Below are 19,690 nucleotides of genomic sequence, written 5' to 3' on the forward strand. Positions count from 1 at the left end.
TTGCTGGCTTTCAAGATCATCTGGTTAAAGGATAATCTTTGGAAGCAAACTCATGTAGTCTGCATGGGGCTGAGAAAACTGGGGACAGAAGAACATTTGCTGAGTACCTATCAGGTGTCAGGCAGGCCAGGGGATTTGTATCATTGCACTCCTCTGATAATTGTGCAAAATTAGTATTATTATTTTTATATTACAAATAGGAGGACAGGCTCAGAGTGGTGAGGTAACTAGCCCAAGGTCACACAGCTAGGGAAGCATCAGTGACTGTGTCCATTGCTATATTATCCTGATATAGTAGAGGAGGAGAGTCAGAGAGCAAGAGCTTGGTAATGTTTAGCTGGGGCTTTTCCAGAGAGAAAAATTAAGCTGACAGATATATATGCCCTGGGCTTCTCTGGTGGCTCAGATGGTAAATAACCTGTCCGCAATACAGGAAACCTAGGTTTGGTCCCTGGGTCAGGAAGATCCCCTGGAAAAAGAAATGGTGACCCATTCCAGTATTCTTGCCTGGAGAATTCCATGGACAGAGGAGCCTGGCAGACTATAGTCCATGGATTTGCAAAGAGTCAGGCAAGACTGAGTGACTAACACCGATCAACACTGATGCATATGGTCTGGAGTGTAAGGAGGTGGACACTGCTGTGGGCCTGGGTGAGATATCCTTCAGGATTCCCCGCCTCCCCCAGCCCTTCCCTGATCTTTCTCTCACTCAGCATCTTCTGATAGTTAATGTGGCCTCTGTGGTTCCCAAGGCTGAGAACGGGACACTCTAGATGACAGACATAAAAAACTTCACCATGGGAATCGCACATGCCCACTCACTGTGTGAGTCAGATGGTGTTCTGAGGTCTAGGTTCTCAATTGTGGTGACCCCACCAAGACCCTTTGCCCCATGAACCTTACCAGCACAACCCCTGGCCTCTTGGTCTAACAGCCCCAACTATTTTCTTTTACAGAAATGTGAGTCTTCATTTTCAGTTACAATGCTCTAATCAATTGTTGTTGTTCAGTCACCCAGTTGTGTCCGGCTCTTTGAGACCCCATGGACTGCAGCCAGGCCTCCCTTTCCCTCACCATCTCCCAGAGTTTGCCTAAGTTCACAGCCATTGCATCAGTGATGTCATCCAGCCGTCTCATCCTCTGTCGCCCTCTTCTCCTTCTGCCCTCAGTCTTTCCCAGCATCAGGGTCTTTTCCAATGAGTTGGCTTAATATTTAAAGCCTAAGGTGCACACTCCTGCACATTACTTCATTTAACATCCATGCAACTCAGTGAGGTTAAGTATGAACTAGGTCCTCCTGCTACAGACAGGGCACTGAGGTGCAGTGAGGTTACATAACTCACCCAAGGTGACACAACCAGTGACCGTCTGAAGCTGGATTCAAACCTGATTTGTCTAAATGGAAAGTCTGCTCTCTTTTCACGAATATCTGTTGAGCTCCCATTGCAGGGGTTAAGAAGGCAGGAAGGCTCTTGGTGCCTTTGTGAAGGAGACACGGCTTGCCTCAGAGAGCTTGGAGGACTTGCTGAAGGGCACGCTCGGGGACGATGCTGGTGTTGTCATCAGATCCAGGTCTCCTGACTCCCAGTCTGGAGGACATCCTCCCAGACCATATTGCCATTCCTATCAGACCATGTAATTTCTTTTTCTGATTGGGACACGAAGCCAACAGCCAACAAGGATCACAATCTGTCTGCCTGAAGTCTCCCTCTGTTAGGAGATGAAGGCTTTAAAAAAACACATTTCAAACAAGAACTAGGTTAAATCACGCTTGTGTGTGTTGACTCGGCCGGCACGTCCTTGGAGAAACTCCAGGTTCCTCTTCTCCTCCCCTGGATGGCAGACGAGACTGGGCGGCTCCAGCAGCACGGTGGCCTGCTCAGCTTCTGCTCTGCCTCACTACCCACCGCCCTGAACCCCTCCCAGTCACTAGCTCCTGGTCCCCACCAACATCCCCATCCCAGTGCTGACCAAGTCTTCCCAGCTCCACATTCTAAACATTGCACGGCAACCACTCAAGTCTAGTCCTGAGTCATCTCCCAGCTGGATAGTCATAACAGCTCCCAGCATGCCCCTGCCTACAGCCTTCTCTAATCTGTCCTTCCCACTGCAGCCAGAGGCTTCCCACTGCTCTTTAAAGCCCTTCTACTGCTCTCCATCGCCTCATGCTCCCTCTAGTTCCGATTCCTCACAGGCTGCCATTTGGGTCTCATCTCCTGCATCTGCAGTCCTTCGGCCATAATGTGCCTGTCACAGCTCCTACAGCCCACCTTCCTTCCTTCCCTCTCTGTCTGAGATGCCCTCCCTTCAACAACCCACCCCAGGCAATCTGCCCAATTTCTAATCGATTTAAAAAAGTCAGTTTAGATGTCACTTCTGCTGTGAAGACTTCCCTGACCTACTGAAACTGTGTGTGAGCCTCCTCTTACCTCTATGGGTAGATATTTTTGTCTTCGGGATGTTCACTGCTATTAATACAACCCCTGTGCTTAGAACTTTACCTGGCTTATGGCAGACACTCACTGTGTATTTATTTTTTAATAGGAGTACAATTACTTTACAGTTTTGTGTTAGTTTCGGCTGTACAACAACGTGAATCAGCTATGTGTATACACATGTCTCCACCATCTTGCCTTCCCCTCTACCCTATCGCATCCCTCCAGGTCATCACAGGGCATAAGCTGGACTCCCAGTGCTATACAGCAGCTTCCTACTAGCCATCTGTTTTACACATGGTGGTGCATATATTTTTAAATGGACATTTCTCGCGGCTCTCTGGGGTTCCTCCACAACAGGACTTACTATACAGACTATAAGTGCCCCTTTTCTTTATCCAGCTCCCAAGTAGACCAGAAGTTCTGTGAGTCAGGGACCATGGCTTCTTGGTCAATATTTTACCCCAGTGCTTAATAGGATTCCTAGAATGCACTAATGGTGTACTAACATTTGATGAACAAGGGTTGGGTGTTGAGAGGAGGAAACCTTGGGTCTAGGCCAAGGGAGGGACATTCTGCCAAGAAATTCATTTGCTTCCAACACAAAAGCATGTTGGAGGTGCTGACATAGAATAGGAGAACCCATCAAACTGGACATCAGACGCTGGCCACAAACTAAGTACAGGCCACCTCTGGAGGGACCCTCACGTCACTGAGATGAGTCACATGTGGGATCCCTTAGGTGCAAATGCTCAAATTCTTCTTCCAGGCAACTCCTTCTATTTCCTTTGCCCTGACACCAAAGGTGAGCTAGGCAGGGGCAGTGGCGAATGTGTCTAGGTGTGGAGCGCAGCAGTTAGCGGATCCTGGGGAAGCCGTGTGCTGCACACCATCAAGTTGTGTGTGTGTGTGGTGGGGGGGAGGGTTGCACTGTGGCACACAGAGATGGCCAGAACTTTGGAAAGCCAGGGTCTTCTGATGTAGAGCAGAGCCTACTCCATTGGTCTGTGAGTCAGGTGGTCATTAAAGCAGACTTCAAGGTGACTGTAAGGGGACTCTCCCCCAGTTCTTACCACGATCTCTACATTGTTGTACTGGATCTAGAATACTGGTCTAACACCTGGTCTGCCAACAACTTTCCCCTCCCTCTGAGGACATCACCCTGCCCTCCATGTTCCCTGCTAGGAAGACACACACACATGTGTGTCCATCCCTGAGCCATGAGGGTGCAATGGACACCAGAAAGGAAGCTTTCCTGCGCAGAGTGTGGTGAGCACTCCATGAACTCTCCCCATGGTTGAAAGGAGGACGCCCACTTCTGGGTAGACAGAGTCTGTACACAGAGAGTTAGTATCATCCTTTTCCTTTCTTCTCCATCAGCTATAATTCTTTCTCCGAGAAACTAAGTGTTCAGAAAGGAGACATGGATCAATCCAAAACAAAAGGGTAAAGATAAACAGAAACTGTCAAAATCAGTCACAACCCCTTATGTAGTGACCTTGAAATGAAAATCAACACTCAGGAACCGAGAATTACTAAACAATTCCTAAAAAATCAAGCAAGCTAGAAGGCGACCTCTAGTTTGATCATGACACACTTGGGGGTTCTTGTGGACATTTTATGAGTAAGCCAAGAGGAAAAGTGAGTCGGCAAAGGAAGTGAAAAGGCAGAGAGAAAGATATTTGGAGGCTGAGTGGGAAGGTGGCGAAGGTGGAAGGAGGCTGAGGGGAGAAAGACAGGAAAGGAGGGTGGGAGGGGGAGAAAGTAGAGAAGGGAAGGGAGGAACACATCAAATGAAGCATGAGGGGGAGACAGAAGGAAATGGGACAAGGTGGGGACAGGCAAAAGCAAAAGCAGTGAGTGGAAAGGAGAGAAGGGGAGGGAGCTGCAGCACAGAAAGATGGAAGGGGAAAAGAGGTTTGTTCTAGAGGCCAGACTTGTGGTTGCCAAGAGGGTGGAGGAGGGAGAGGGACAGACCGGGAGTTTGGCATTGGTAGATGCAAGCTATTACGCTCAAAATGGATAAGGAACAAGATCCTACTGTATAGCACAGGGAATTATATCCAGTCTCTTGGGATAAGCTATAATGGGAAAGAATACTTTGAAAAAGAATGCATAAATGTGTATCTATACAAGCCACTTTGCTGTATGGTAGAGATTGGCACACATTGTAAATCAACTATACTTCAATAAAAACTAAAACAAATTTTAAAAACCTAAAAAAGAGATATATTCAGGGTGAGAAAGAGGAGATCAAGACCAAGTCAAGGTCTTCCTCAGCAGGCTCGGGATAGGCTTCTGGCCTGTGTGCTTACATACCTTAGAGGATGGAAGACTCACTCTCCTGTTGGGGGCAGAGGAGAGAAAGAGAGATAGGCCAGCACAGGTATGGATGGGTCATGGGTCCAGGTGCCTGAGGAAGACTTGAGGTGTAGCAGAGGCATATGGGGAAGGGTGTCCATTAGGAGGGCAGGAGGCAAATAGAATAATCCAGAGATGATACCAGCAGAACCAGCCATGGCTACCCTCACCCCAGGATCTCAAACCTCACCTGAGCTGGAGACCAGATTCCTGAGGCTTCTGGTAAATCCTGGCAGACCTGGGTACTCTCAGCTGGATGTGAGCTGGCCCAGGGCTGGGGGTGGGGGGAAGGGGAAACTGCCAAGGATACAGGCTTCTTCCGTGTAGGGCACAGCAGCTGTGGTGCCGCCGATGATGTAGCTGTAGAAGGAAACCTCGAGGGTGTAGCAATAAGAAGTGTGGTCCAGCAGCCCACCGAGGAAGCGACGGCCAGTTCCTGCCTTCACGGCATCCCGGTTGAAGGACGTGCTAGACTGTGAGAGACAAAAATTGGAGAAGAGAATCAGGCGGGACACCTGCAGGCTATGGGACCTTGAGCGAATCTTACAGCAACTCTGAGTCTCAGCCTCCTCATCAGAAAAGTCTGATATGAATCCCAATTTGCAGGATTACTGTAAAGATGGGTTACACAGACAATTAAATGAAAGCATCCAGCACGCTTCTTAGGTTAGTAACTGCCATTTCCATTACTCTGATGACAAAGGCGCATATAGTCAAAGCTATGGCTTTTCCAGTAGTCATGTAGGGATGTAAGGGTTGGACCATAAAGAAGGCTGTGCACCAAAGAATTGATGCTTTTGAAATGTGGTGTGGAAAAGACTCTTGAGAGTCTCCTGTAGTGCAAGGAGATTAAACCAGTCATTCCAACCCTGAATATTCATTGGAAGGACTGTTGCTGAGATCCAATACTTTGGCCACCAGATGCAAAGAGCAGACTCATTGGAATAGACTCTGATGATCGGAAAGATTGAAGGCAAAAGGAGAAAGGGGTGGCACAGGATAAAATGGTTAGATAGCATCATTGACTGAATGGACATGAAGCTGAGCAAACTCTGGGCTATAACGGAGGACAGAGGAACCTCTTACAGTCCATGGGGTCACAAAGAGTCGGACATGACTTGGCAACTGCACAACAACAACAAAGAGAACAAACACCAGAGGTCCGTGAAAGCAGACACCGGGGCCAGGGCCTGACTCTGGGCGGTGCTCAGTGAGTTTCTTCTCTTGTTAAAACTGGAGTCAGATCAGCTAAACAAAGGCCAGCTCCTCAGACAAAGCGAGTGCGGTCCTTTCCAAGAGTCTCCCTCACTGACAGGTGACGAGCTGCTTGCAGGCATGGGCAGAGCTTGTTTACGTCTGCCTTTATCACCCACACAAGACACAGCACAAGTAGGTGTTCTGTGAATGTTAAAGCAAATCTAACTCAGTGAAAGACAGGGTGGCAATGGGAAGGAGGGGGTGGTCTGGGGAGGGGACCTGGGGCTGGCTGACAGCCAACTCTTGACTCACGTAGGAGAAGTCCTCGGCGTTCTGGCAGAGGAGCTTGGGGAAAACCGCCTGCCTCTGGAACCGCTCTTCATCCTCAAAGATGTTGCCATACATGAAACCATTCATCATGGTGGAGTGGGCGTGGATATCAATATAAAACTCCAGGCTTGTTTTCTGTTGAGAGAAAGGATAACAAATGAGATGTCAGGGCCCCAGAGTTTGCCTTAAACACGTGCGCACATGCACGCACGCACACACACACACACACGCACACACACACACGCACACAATTTCCTTTTGAGCTGCCCTCTGTCTACTTGGTTGTAGCAAGTGAGGGATTGAGAGCAGCGAGGATCAATTTCTCCTTATTTTGAACACCATCTGTTTTCAAGGTCTCAGAGCACTACCATTAGCAGTCCTCTTTCGAGGTCTTCTGAAGTAATGCTACCTACCCAGAACAGTAAATACATTTGTAACTAAAGGCTTTAGCCGAATTTGTTTCTCTAATGAGAAATACCTTCAGGTAACATTATTATATTTATATTGGGCCTGCTAATGGTTTTGCCCCAACTGGGTCAATTTCTAGCAGAGGGAGTCTGGGGTAAACTAAATCATGTACCCTCTTTGAAATTTTTATTTTCAAAATGGGTATTTTAATTCCAACCCCGGAGAGTTAGAGTGGGAATCCAACTCAGCAACAGCCATTCCTATCATTCACTGCATGGTAATGCATGCCAGATGCCATTCTGGGGGCTTCACATAGGACATCTTAGTTCATTCTGCTATTTAACCTCATTTCATGATGCCACACCTACTCCACAGTAGTATACAGTGTATGCGAAAAGTAACCTTGCAATTTATAAAGATGATTGTAACTAGTCTTTCTCTGCTCTCTGCTCACACTCCCTATTTAAGGGACTCCCTACCTTGATACAGTATTATTTATTAACCTTCTCATTTATGAGCTCCCTGAAAGTAGAAAGAGTGTCTGGAAAGAACCCAGTGTCTGTTCCTGAAGGATGCTCAGTAGCCAGATGCAGAATGACTAAATAAACCACTCAGAGGGATAACTTCAGACACTGGAACAGACTGGCAGCAACTGGGGAACTCGCAGGCCCTCAGAGGGCTTCCCAGGTGGCTCAGTGATAAAGAATCTGCTTGCCAATGCAGGAGATGCAGGAGACTCGGGTTGGATCCCTGGGTCAGGAAGATCCCCTGGAGCAGGAAATAGCAGCTCACTCCAGTATTCTTGCCTGGAGAATCCCATGGACAGAGGAGCCTGGTGGGCTACGGCCTGTGGGGTCACCAAGAGCAGGACATGACTTAACAACAGAGCACGTGTGCAGCACACAGGCCCTTAGAGCTGCAATGCCTCTCAGATCTGACTTTCTCTTCCTGTACATCAGTCTGATTTATACCTGCTAATCATTCCTGAGAGTAACAGGGCCTCCACTGGGGAAGGGACTTGTCCAAGTTCATGGCCTAACTGGGACTGAAACCCAGGTCTCCTGACCCATTTGCACAGTTAATGTAATACCATCAGTGAGCACCACTAAAAACAGGCAAGGCAAGACCTGGCCACTTTTCCATCCACTTTCTAGCATTCAGTCCTGGGAATGAAGAAAAATCCATGCTTAGAAGAATTCTCCCTCTGTGGGACACTTTCAAACAAAGTTAAGACCAAATGAAAACCATGTTGCTTCTAGAATGTGGGCCTGATGATTGTCATTTCATTTGCCTCAGACTTGGAGTGAAAAATTGTGTCTTGCCGAGCTCCCAGTTCTCTGGGTGGCATAAACTGCCTTCTGAGAGATACAAGATGCACAGCTCTGTGTGATATTAAACTCATCATTTTCAGCTTTGAAGGTGGAATACACAATGATTCAACAGGAGCCCTATAAAAGTCATCTTTGCAATTTTATTTTCTTCAATTGTCTGTTTTTTCCTCTGAGCTTTTGATGAGCTGCCGAGGAAAGGAGGCGGTAGAGAGATGACTTAAAAAATGTGGAAGGAAAAAACGCAGTTTATAGCTCTGGGTATGGGCTCTATTGGAAACCAGTTTCTCTGACCTTTTGCAGATCAGCTCAGGGTGGGGAGGTTGCCTGATTAGGGCTGGGAGTGAGTTAGTGAAGGAACAAGAATTAGAATCTGGATCTTTGGAAAACCATTCTGGACTGGCTGCTACTGCCCCATCCCGACACCTAGAACATGATGTGATTCAACTTTAAATAAACAGAAATGAATAATATTGATCGATTTTCATGCTTCAAAAGTTAATAAGAGGGACCTCTTATTCTCAAGAAGCAGGGGAAAGGCTAACAAAGCTTTGCCAAGAGAATGCACTGGCCATAACAAACACTCTCTCCCAACACACAAGAGATAACACTACACATGGACTTCACCAGATGGTCAACACCAAAATCAGATTGATCATATTCTTCACAGCCAAAGATGGAGAAGCTCTATACAGTCAACAAAAACAAGACTAGGAGCTGATGTGACTCAGATCATGAACTCCTTATTGCAAAATTCAGACTTAAGTTGAACAAAGTAGGGAAAACCACTAGGCCACACTAGACCAGGTATGACCTAAATCAAATCCCTTATGATTATACAGTGGGAGTGACAAATAGATTCAAGGGATTAGAACTGCTAGATAGAGTGCCTTAAGAACTATGAACAGAGGCTGGCAACATTATACAGGAGGCAGTGATGAAAACCACCCCCAAGAAGAAGAAATACAAAAAAGGCAAAAGGGCTGTCTGGGGAGGGCTTACAAATAGCTGAGAAAAGAAGAGAAGCAAAAGGCAAAGGAGGAAAGGAAAGCTACACCCATCTGAATGCAGAGTTCCAGAGAATAGCAAAGAGAGATAAGAAAGACTTCCTCAGTGATCAATGCAAAGAAAGAGAGGAAAACAATAGAATGGGGAAGACTAGAGAGCTCTCATGAAAATCGGAGATACCTGGGAACATTCCATGCAAAGATGGGCACAATAAAGGACAGAAACAGTGTGAACCTAACAAAAGCAGAAGATATTAAGAAGCGGTGGCAAGAATACACAAAAGAACTATACAAAAGATATCTTAAGGACCCAGATAATCATGATGGTGTGATCACTCACCTAGAGCCAGACATCCTGGAATGTGAAGTCAAGTGGGCCTTAGGAAGCATCACTACGGACAAAGCTAATGGCATGATGGAATTCCAGCCTAGCTATTTCAATTCTGAAAGATGATGCTGGGAAAGTGCTGCTCTCAATGTGCCAGCAAATTTGGAAAACTCAGCAGTAGCCACAGAACTGGAAAAGGTCAGTTTTCATTCCAATCCCAAAAAAGGGCAGTGTCAAATAATGTTCAAACTACCACACAATTGCATTCATCTCACATGCAAGCAAAATAATGCTCAAAATTCTCCAAGCTAGGCTTCAATGGTACGTGAACTGAGAACTTCCAGATGTTCAAGCTGGATTTGGGAAAAGCAGGAGAACCAGAGATCAAAATGCCAACATCTGTTGGATCATAGAAAAAAAATGAGAATTCCAGGAAAACGTCTACTTCTGCTTCATTGACTACACTAAAGCCTTTGATTGTGTGGATCACAACAAACTGTGGAAAATTCTTCAAGAGATGGGAATACCAGACCACCTTCCCTGTCTCCTGAGAAATCTGTATACAGGTCAAGAAGCAACAGTTAGAACTGGACATGGAACTAGACTGGTTCCAAATTGGGAAAGGAATACATCAAGGCTGTATATTGTCACCTTGCTTATTTAACTTAAATGCAGAATACATCATTCAAAATGCCGGACTGGATGAAGCACAAGCTGGAATCAAGACTGCAGGGAGTCATCTGTATGTCTTCTTTGGAGAAGCGTCTGTTTAGGTCATTTTCCTACTTTTTGATTGGTTTCTTTGTTTTTCTGGTATTGAGTTGTATGAGATGCTTGTATATTTTGGAAATTAATCCTTTGTCAGTTGTTGAAAAGATGCTCATTATTAGAGAAATGCAAATCAAAATTACAATGTGATACCACCTCACACTGGTCAGAATGGCCAGCATCCAAAAGTCTACAAACAATAAATGCTGGAGAGGGAATGGAGAAAAGGGAACACTCTTGCACTGTTGGTGGGAATGTAAATTGATACGGCCACTATGGAAGACAGTATGGACATTCCTAAAAAACTAGGAATAAGCCCACCATGTGATCCAGGAACCATGCCAAGGCATATACCCTGAGGAAACCAAAATTGAAAAATACACATGTTCAATGTTCATTGCAGCACTATTTGTAATAGCTAGAACATGGAAGCAACCTAGATGTCCACTGAAAGATGATGGATAAAGTTGTGGTACATATACACAATATTTAGTTCAGTTCAGTTGCTCAGTCGTCCGACTGTGACCCCATGAACTGCAGCACACCAGACCTGTCTGTCCAACACCAACTGCTGGAGTCTACCCAAACCCATGTCCATTGAGTCAGTGATGCCATCCAACCTTCTTGTCATACCCTTCTCCTCCTGCCCTCAATCTTTTCCAGAAGCAGGATCTTTTCAAATGAGTCAGCTGTTTGCATTAGGTGGCCAAAGCATTGGAGTTTCAGCTTCAGTTCAGTTCAGTTCAGTTCAGTTCCGTCACTCAGTCATATCTGACTCTTTGCGACCCCATGAATTGCAGCATGCCAGGCCTCCCTGTTCATCAACAACTCCCAGAGTTCACCCAAACGCATGTCCATCGAGTCAGTGATGCCTTCCAGCCATCTCATCCTCTGCTGTTCCCTTCTCCTCCTGCCCCCAATCCCTCCCAACATCAGAGTCTTTTCCAATGAGTCAACTCTTTGCATGAGGTGGCCAAAGTACTGGAGTTTCAGCTTTAGCATCAGTCCTTCCAATGAACACCCAGGACTGATCTCCTTTAGAATGGACTGGTTGGATCTCCTTGCAGTCCAAGGGACTCTCAAGAGTCTTCTCCAACACCACACTTCAAAAGCATCAATTCTTTCGTGCTCAGCCTTCTTCACAGTCCAACTCTCACATCCATACATGACCACTGGAAAAACCATAGCCTTGACTAAACGGACATTTGTTGGCAAGTAATATCTCTGCTTTTCAATATGCTATCTAGGTTGGTCATAACTTTCTTTCCAAGGAGTAAGTGTTTTTAAATTTCATGGCTGCAATCACCATCTGCAGTGATTTTGGAGCCCCCCAAAATAAAGTTTGACACTGTTTCCACTGTTTCCCCATGACTTAGCCATAAAAAGAAACACATCTGAGTCAGTTCTAGCGAGGTGGATGGACCTAGAGCCTATTATACAGAGTGAAGTGAGTCAGAAAGAGAAAGATAAATATCGTATACCAACGCACATATATGGAATCTAGAAAAATGGTACTGATGAATTTATTTTCAAGGCAGCAGTGGAAAAGCAGACACAGAGAACAGATTTATGGACACAGGGAGAGGGGAGGAGAAGCTGAAATGTATGGAGAGAGCAACATGGAAACTTACATTCAGTTCAGTTCAGTTCAGTTCAGTCGCTCAGTCGTGTCCGAAACTTACATTACCATATGTAAAATAGATAGCCGATGAGAATTTACTGTATGTCTCAGGGAATTCAAACAGAGGCTCTTAGCAATCTAGGGGGATGGAATAGAATGGGGAGATGGGAGGAAGGTTCAAGAGAGGGGACATATGTATGCCTATGGCTGATTCATGTTGATATTTCACAGAAAACAACAAAATTCTGTAAAGCAATTATTTTTCAATTAAAAAATAAATAATTTTTTAAAATGTGTAAAAACAAAGATTGCAGAGAGAAATATCAATAACCTCTGATATGCAGATGACACCACCCTTATGGCAGAAAGTGAAGAGGAACTAAACAGCCTCTTGATGAAAGTGAAAGAGGGGGAGTGAAAAAGCTGGGTTAAAATTCAACATTCAAAAAACAAAGATCATGGCATCCTGTCCCATCACTCCATGGCAAATAGATGGGGAAACAATGGAAGCAGTGACAGACTTTATTTTCTTGGGCTCCAAAATCTCTGCAGATGGTGACTGCAGCCAGAAATTAAAAGCCACTTGCTCCTTGGAAGAAAAGCTATGACCAACCTAGACAGCATATTAGAAAGTGGAGACATTACTTTGCTGACAAAGGTCCGTCTAGTCAAACTATGTTTTTTCCAGTAGTCCTGTATGGATGTGAGAGTTGAACCATAAAGAAAGTTGAGTGCCAAAGAATGGATGCTTTTGAACTGTGGTGTTGGAGAAGACTCTTGAGAGTCCCTTGGACTGCAAGGAGATCCAACCAGTCAATCCTAAAGGAAATCAGTCCTGAATATTCATTGGAAGGACTGATGCTGGAGCTGAAGTTCCAATACTTTGGCCACCTGATGCGATCTGACTCTTTGGAAAAGACCCTGATGCTGGCAGGGGGAGAAGGGGATGCATAGGATGAGGTCATTGGGTGGCATCACTGACTCGAAGAACATGAATTTGAGCAAGCTCTGGGAGTTGGTGATGGACAGGGAAGCCTGGCGTACTGAAGTCCATGGGGTCACAGAGAGTTGGACATGACTGAGCGACTGAACAACAACAATCTTATTGTATATACTTAGTAACTTTATCTCCTCTTTCTAAGTTTTTATGCTTCTAATTTCTTTTTTTGTCTAACTGCATTGGCTAGTACCTCCACAACTATTTTAAAGGATCATCTATTTTCTCTAATTTTTTTGGCCATGCTGCATGGCTTGTAGGATCTTAGTTCCCTGACTAGGATTGACCTCAGGCCACCACACTGAACACACTAAGTCCTTACAACCGGAGCATCCGGGAATACCCAGAGTTTATCTAGTTTCTAAGATCTCTTCCCACTCTGAGAGTCTAGATTTTACCTGGAGTAGAAAAGGGTCTAGGAAATTAACCTGCATGGAGTCTGAGCTTGAAGTTCTAGTTCTTTTTCTTCTTCATTGCACATATTCAGCACTTTTCTGGCAATACCAAAGACCACAGATACTAATTTCATCACCATCCTACTATGTTTTGTGCCTAAACTGGCACTATGGGCTCATGTTGGTCCATAACAACAGAGGAAGGAAGGCAAGCAGAGTTCCTAACTCCGGTTCTAATGTTCCCATATCTATAACCATGAACAGTAGCAGCTGTTCACTGTACCTCAAGTGGCTGTTGGATGAGAGAAAAGAGATACAGCTTTCTTAAACTTTCCATGATTTCTTCTCACATTCTGTTAAAATGGAAATGGCAACCTACTCCAGTACTCATGCCTGGAAAATCTCATGGATGGAGGAGGCCGGTAGGCTATAGTCCATGGGGCTGCAAAGATTTGGACACAACTGAGTGACTTCACTCACTTCTGTTAAAATAAATCTCTTGATCTTCTGCAAAAAGCTTCTTGCTTGGGCCTTGATGTCAGTACTTGTTACTGTATAGGTATCCTTGTGTACCGTATAGGTATACTTATATACTTGTTACTGAAATATGGCTAGAAAGTATGTCTGTCTGCCTATGAGCATATTGAGGACACGAACCAAGTCTGACCCCATTCCATCATTTCTTTCTTGTTTTACTACAATAGCTTCTGACCTGATTTCCTTGCTGCTTCAGAGCAATCTTTTAAGATGTAAACAAATAATGGCACTTCTTTGACTGAAACTGCCCTATTCCTCCCTATCTCTCAGAGGATAGACTCCAAACCCCTTCATATATTATAAAAGGCCCTGTGTGATCTGGCCTTTGCCCCCTGCCTACTCTCAGCTCTCACAACTTCTGGTCTGATACTCTGTACTTCAGTCCATAGAGCTGCCTGGAGTACTTAAAATCTCTAGGCTTGTGACTTTCACCTCCATATTTACACAGAAAGAATATCTCCTCTGCCTGAAATACAAATTCTCTTTATCTGAGTAACCCTGAGACAACCTTAAGACTTAAGGCAAACTAAGGAGATGCTCACCATTTCCATATCCTTTTCTGGACCCTGGACAACATCTCTCAGTTTCCCTTGGTATTTGGTTGGGATCAAATGGGATGTGGGCAGCGGTAATAAGTGCCACTTCCAGGCCTGGTCATCAAACACATACGCAATTGCCCACATTCTCACTCTTGGGCAGGGAAGCTACATGTAAAATCAATGGTATCGTAATAGGGAAAAAGGCTAGTTCACCAAGTCAACACTGGGAGGAAAACTGCCAGACAAGTCACTTGACCTGCATCAGACTGTAATGAACCTTTACTATATTAAGCCATTGAGATTTGGGGACTGCTTATTATAGCATCTAAAAGTGTTCACCTGACTCGTACAAAAAGATAAATTCAAATAGCCATTTTTATCCCTCAGGGATGAGTGAATAGCCTCCTGTGTGCTCTCACAATTCTCTTTCCTGGCACTGACCACACGGCATAATCATGCTTTGTTTATTTCCATCTCCCATTAGAATGTGAACTCTTTCAGGGAAGGGACCATACGTTGTTGGTTTTTTAAATTCACAGAACCAGAGCAAGCCCTGGTACATAGTGGGTTATCACTAGAGGTTTAGTGGGAGAATGAATAGGAAATGAATCAATGAATGGCTAGGAGAATGAATGAATTAAATGAATGAACAGCTGCGTCTGAACTTTTTCCCAGCAGTCAAATGAGGTGCTTTTTTTGTGTGGCTATGTCAGAGCAGGGGGTGTGCTGCTAATGCAGGGCCATTAATTACAATTTGGGGACTGAGAATAGAATGAGGGGACAGCATCTTTGTTCTTCCCTTCCAAACTTACAAACCTTAATCAAAACCAAGTGATGAAGGGCTGTCCCCTTGCCAGCAGCCAACAGCTCATTCTGCAACAGGGGCCTAAAGAGTAAATTAAAATCAGTGCCAATAAAATTAAAACTACCTTAGGGCATATTTGGAACATAATTTAGTGTGGAGTTTGCTTCCTCCTAGACACCAGGGAGGAAATGAGTTTTTCCTTTATTCTATATTCTGAGCTGCTCCACCTAGGCTGGCACAAGCCAGAGTCTGAGCCTGGTGCTGTGCTGTGGGGCTGCCTCCTCCACCTTAGGGCAACACTTCAGGGCTTACCACATATTCAGTCTGATGAAGGAAGGGAAACCCGATCTAGGAAGGGCGGAGGGATTTATCTTAGATTTGGAGATGAGAAAGAAACTGATGCTTAGGCAAAGATGAGGGCAAGTTGAGGAGGGACAGCAGCTTACTCTTCTCTTTGTACAGAGGAGGGAACCAAAGCTCAGGGAGTTTAAGTAACTTGTCCAGAGTGATGCAACAGGAAGGGGCAGAGACTCAAACCCAGGCTCTGGTTACAAGCCCACACCCGTCATCCTGCCATGCTTGCAGGAGCTCCAGTCCAGCAAGGCAGTTGCCCTCATCACAGGAAGGAAGCCCCACATAACCCCCTTCATCTCTGAGCTGGGGACTATGATCCTATCAGGCTTAGCCTCTCAAATAGGTAGGGAATGAGGGAGCAAAGAGGGTTAGAGAATTTCCAGATGACTCCCGCTAAACTCTCATGGCAAAGGCAGCTGTTTACCCATGGACCTCAGGCTGAAAAACCCCAAATCTATTCTTTTTATTATCAACCAAAATATCTCCTTATCTATTCAGAAGTTAAAAGTAGATATTTATGGAAGTCAGGGTGCATGTCATAAAGAAGCAAGGAGAAATTTTCAGAAAAATACAGAATCTTTCCTTAAAAACAACTGAACAACTCCAAGAGACAAAACAATGTCTTTTATCACACAGAGCCTGCCTGGATCTCTGAAGGCTTCCCTCCTCGCCAGGAGTGTGGCCAGACTGAAATTCCTGCTGCAAGAAAGCATGCAATGAATCGATGCAGACAAAAAGAAACACAAGACACCTAGGCAGCCAGCCCAGAGCACCCAGGGGATGGACTGTGGCCCCTCTCCTCACTCTCTAGCCTTGCAAACCGCCCCAGCACACACAGGTCCTTCTCTTTGTGCTTCTGTGCCTGTATTCCCACAGGCAGGTTGCCTACTCTCCCTCCCTTTCCCCTCCTGGTAACTTCTTGCTAATCTTTCACTGACAGGCCCAATGGGCCCTTGTCCATGAAGCCTTGCTTGACTCTCCCAGGGAAAATAGCTCTCTTCTTTGGACTCCTACAGATTTTTAAAATACCCTTCTATTAAGGCATTTATCAAGATTCCCAGGTGGCAGTAGTGGTAAAGAACCCACCTACCCTGCTGGAGACTTAAGAGATATGAGTTGAATCCCTGGGTCAGGAAGATCCTCTGGAGAAGGGCATGGCAACCCACTCCAGTATTCTTGCTTGGAGAATCCCACGGACAGAGGAGCTTCATGGGTTATAAGTCCATGGGGTCACAAAGTCAGACACCACAGAAGCGACTTGGCACACAAGGCATTTATCATCCAGCTTATTCATTCATTCTGGCAAATATGTACTATGAACTTACTATGCTCCAGGACTTGGGGGTTAATAAGAGAGATGAGGTTCCTGCCTTTGAGGAGCTGGCATCCTGGTGGGGATGACACACCCGGAACAGCAACTAGGCAAGGAGATGGTGGATTGTAATGCATGCTAGGAATGCAGGAGGTAAGCCGCAGGATGGTGAATGAGCTAGTGAATGGAGCAGGGTCTATTTGATATAGTGTGATCAGGAAGGGCTTCTGATATTTGAGCTCAGCCTTGAAGGATGATAAGAACAAGCCATCCAATGAGAGAATTCTGGGCAAATAAAAGCCCTAAAATGAGGACTAGTATGACATTTTCAAAGACCGGAGGGCAGGCCAGCGGCTGGATTGTGGTTAACACTAGAGGTGAGACTGGAGAAGCTTAAAGGGTCCAGCTCACACAGGGCCTTGAAGGCCAGAGTCAGAGTTTGGAGTATACCCCGTGTCCAGCGGAGGCCATCTCAGTAGGGGAATGCTGTGAAAGGATCGCCTTGCTCATTGTGTTGTTAATGGATTTTAGTGGTGCACAGTTGGCAGCGGATCAAGTGATCTAAGAGATCACACTAGCTTGAATCGGAGTGATGACATAGAGATGAAAAGAGACAGGCATATTTGATAAGTATTTTGAATACAGCTCCATAGGACCTGTACATGGTTTATGTGCACGAAGAATCAAAGATGGATCAAGGGTTTGTGACTTGAGCAACTGAGCAGATAGCGGTGCTGCAGAGAGATGGAGGAAACTGGGATGCAGACCAGCTGGGAGAGTGGTAAGGAAATCAGGAGTTCTGCACTGGGATGACCCGGAGGGATGGTGTGGGGGTGGGTGGGAGGGGGGTTCTGGATTGGGAACATGTGTACACCCGTGGCGGATTCATGTTGATGTGTGGCAAAACCAATACAATATTGTAAAGTTAAAAAAAAATAATATATTAAAAAAAAAGAAAGGACTATCAGATACCAATAGGCAGTTAAATACATGAAAATGGAGCCTCGGGGAGGGGACTGGACTAGAGCTTTAAAGGTGGGCATCATTAGCTTGGTGATGCTACTTAATATCACTGGGAGAAAGTGTGGATCCAGAAGAGATCCCAAGACTGAGCCTAGGACCCACTAAGACTGAGAGTTTGGGTAAAGGAAGAAGCTAAGGAGGGAGACTGGGAAGTGACCAGAGAAGGAGGGGGAGACAAGGACAATGTGGTTTCATGAAAACCAAGAGAAAAAAGGGGGAGAAAAAGAGAAAGGATTTAAGAAGGAGGGAGTGGTCTATGAAGGCTGGGGCTATCCCTGGCTCACCTCTGTACCTTCAGGGTGTCTTACAGGATCTAGCTCTTAGTAAGTCCTCAGGGGGCATTTGCTGAGTGACAAAAATCAGTAAGTGAATGAAGGAACCAGGTATCCTGGACTCAGAGAAAGGGGTCGGGAAGGATGTAGTGATAGGAGTTTGGGGCCTAGATTCTAGCCAGGGGAGCTATGGAGGGAGGATAATAATAAAAAGACGGGAGACTTTTCTGGCAGTCCCGTGGTTAGGAATCCACCTTCCAATGCAGGGTATACGGGTCTGATCCCTGTTCAGGAAACCAAGTTCCCACATGCCATGAGGCAACTAAGTCCACGTGCTGCAACTACAGAGCCAGCTCACCTCGATGAAGATCCCAAGTGCCTCAACTAAGACCGAATGCAGCACCCCTCCCCGCAAGAACAACAACAAAAAAGAGAGATGGTACTTATTACATGCCAGACACTCCGGAACTCTCCCACAACTGTATCTGATGGAAAGATCATTTACAAGTAAGGAAACTAAGAGAGCTTAAGCAGCTTGCAAGGGAACCGCTAGACCACACAGTGGTAACTGGTAGAAACCAGTCTGTTTCTGCCGCCTGTGCTGTTAACCATGACCCCAGCATTGGAAGCTAGCAACACGTATTAAGTGCTTCCTGTGTGTGCTGCTGCTGCTAAGTCGCGTCAGTCGTGTCCGACTCTGTGCGACCCCATAGACGGCAGCCCACCAGGCTCCCCCGTCCCTGGGATTCTCCAGGCAAGAACACTGGAGTGGGTTGCCATCGTCTTCTGTGTAGGGTCTTGTAATAACAACCTTATGTGGTAAACACTGTTATCACACCGAGGCAAGGAGCTCACAGGGGGCAGAACTGAAATTCAAATCTTTGTCTTTCTGACTGTGAAATGAAAATATCTCCTGCCATATTAATAAACAAGAAATGTCACAGCCATCAGCAATTTCTGGCATCCAAATGTGAATGAGGGCTCCCAAAACTGCGATCCAGCAGATGCTGCCGCCCCCCACGGTGATTGCTGAGGAGCTGGGGGAATGCAAGAAGCAAAGTGAAGAAGGAAACAGGATTGGCCCCAGACAGCTGAGGTGCACACAAAAGGGATGAATTCAGTGAGCCCAGAAGCTTGCGTCTTCCCATACACAGAATGCTGACTTTCCTTAACTTGATACCTGATCTTTGATGTTCAGACTGTCTGCTCCTTTTGTTGCAAACTTGTTTATAGCCTCCTGCCTCCTTGGAGCAGTTTTCTCTCCCCATGCTCTGAGTCCTAAACATTCCCACCGAATAAAATAACTCTACTTTCAGATTGTGACTATATTTTTAGTCGACATGACTAAAAGTGTCTAGGACTAAGCTCTCATCTCTAAGCCACTCTGAATGCCCAGCTTCTTCGGCCTCAGCAGAATAAACTTCAGGACAAAGGAAATTGGTGAGAGTAAAGCTTATGTATGGGGGGAAAGCATCTGTAGCAGCAAGGTAAGGAATAAAAATATTTTGTCCACTTCCAATTTGTCTTTCAAAGAGGTAGAAATTGTTAGGCAGTACATGTAGGGTTGGGGCCTTGGTTCTGTTTTTCTAATTTCAACTCACTCCCCCACATTAGTGTTTTGCTCCATTAACCTAAAGCTATACTTGTTGCTCCAGTTTCTAGGCATTCAGAGG

The 19,690-nt window shown here is 45.6% G+C and overlaps 1 protein-coding gene across 1 annotated transcript in view; it reads right to left on the reverse strand.

The window, feature by feature from the left end:
• Positions 1-19,690, reverse strand: part of LOC106501960 (cytosolic carboxypeptidase 6-like) — a 118,033-nt gene that overhangs the window by 43,407 nt on the left and 54,936 nt on the right. Inside the window, exons 3-4 of the mRNA XM_018046495.1 lie at positions 6,306-6,458; positions 5,107-5,269 (exon numbers count right to left, since the gene is read on the reverse strand). Of these exons, the coding sequence (XP_017901984.1) occupies positions 5,107-5,269; positions 6,306-6,458 (316 nt within the window). The remainder of the gene's footprint in view (positions 1-5,106; positions 5,270-6,305; positions 6,459-19,690) is intronic.

The sequence above is a fragment of the Capra hircus genome, chromosome 3 (genome assembly GCF_001704415.2).
Source record: "Capra hircus breed San Clemente chromosome 3, ASM170441v1, whole genome shotgun sequence".
NCBI classification, from domain to species: domain Eukaryota; kingdom Metazoa; phylum Chordata; class Mammalia; order Artiodactyla; family Bovidae; genus Capra; species Capra hircus.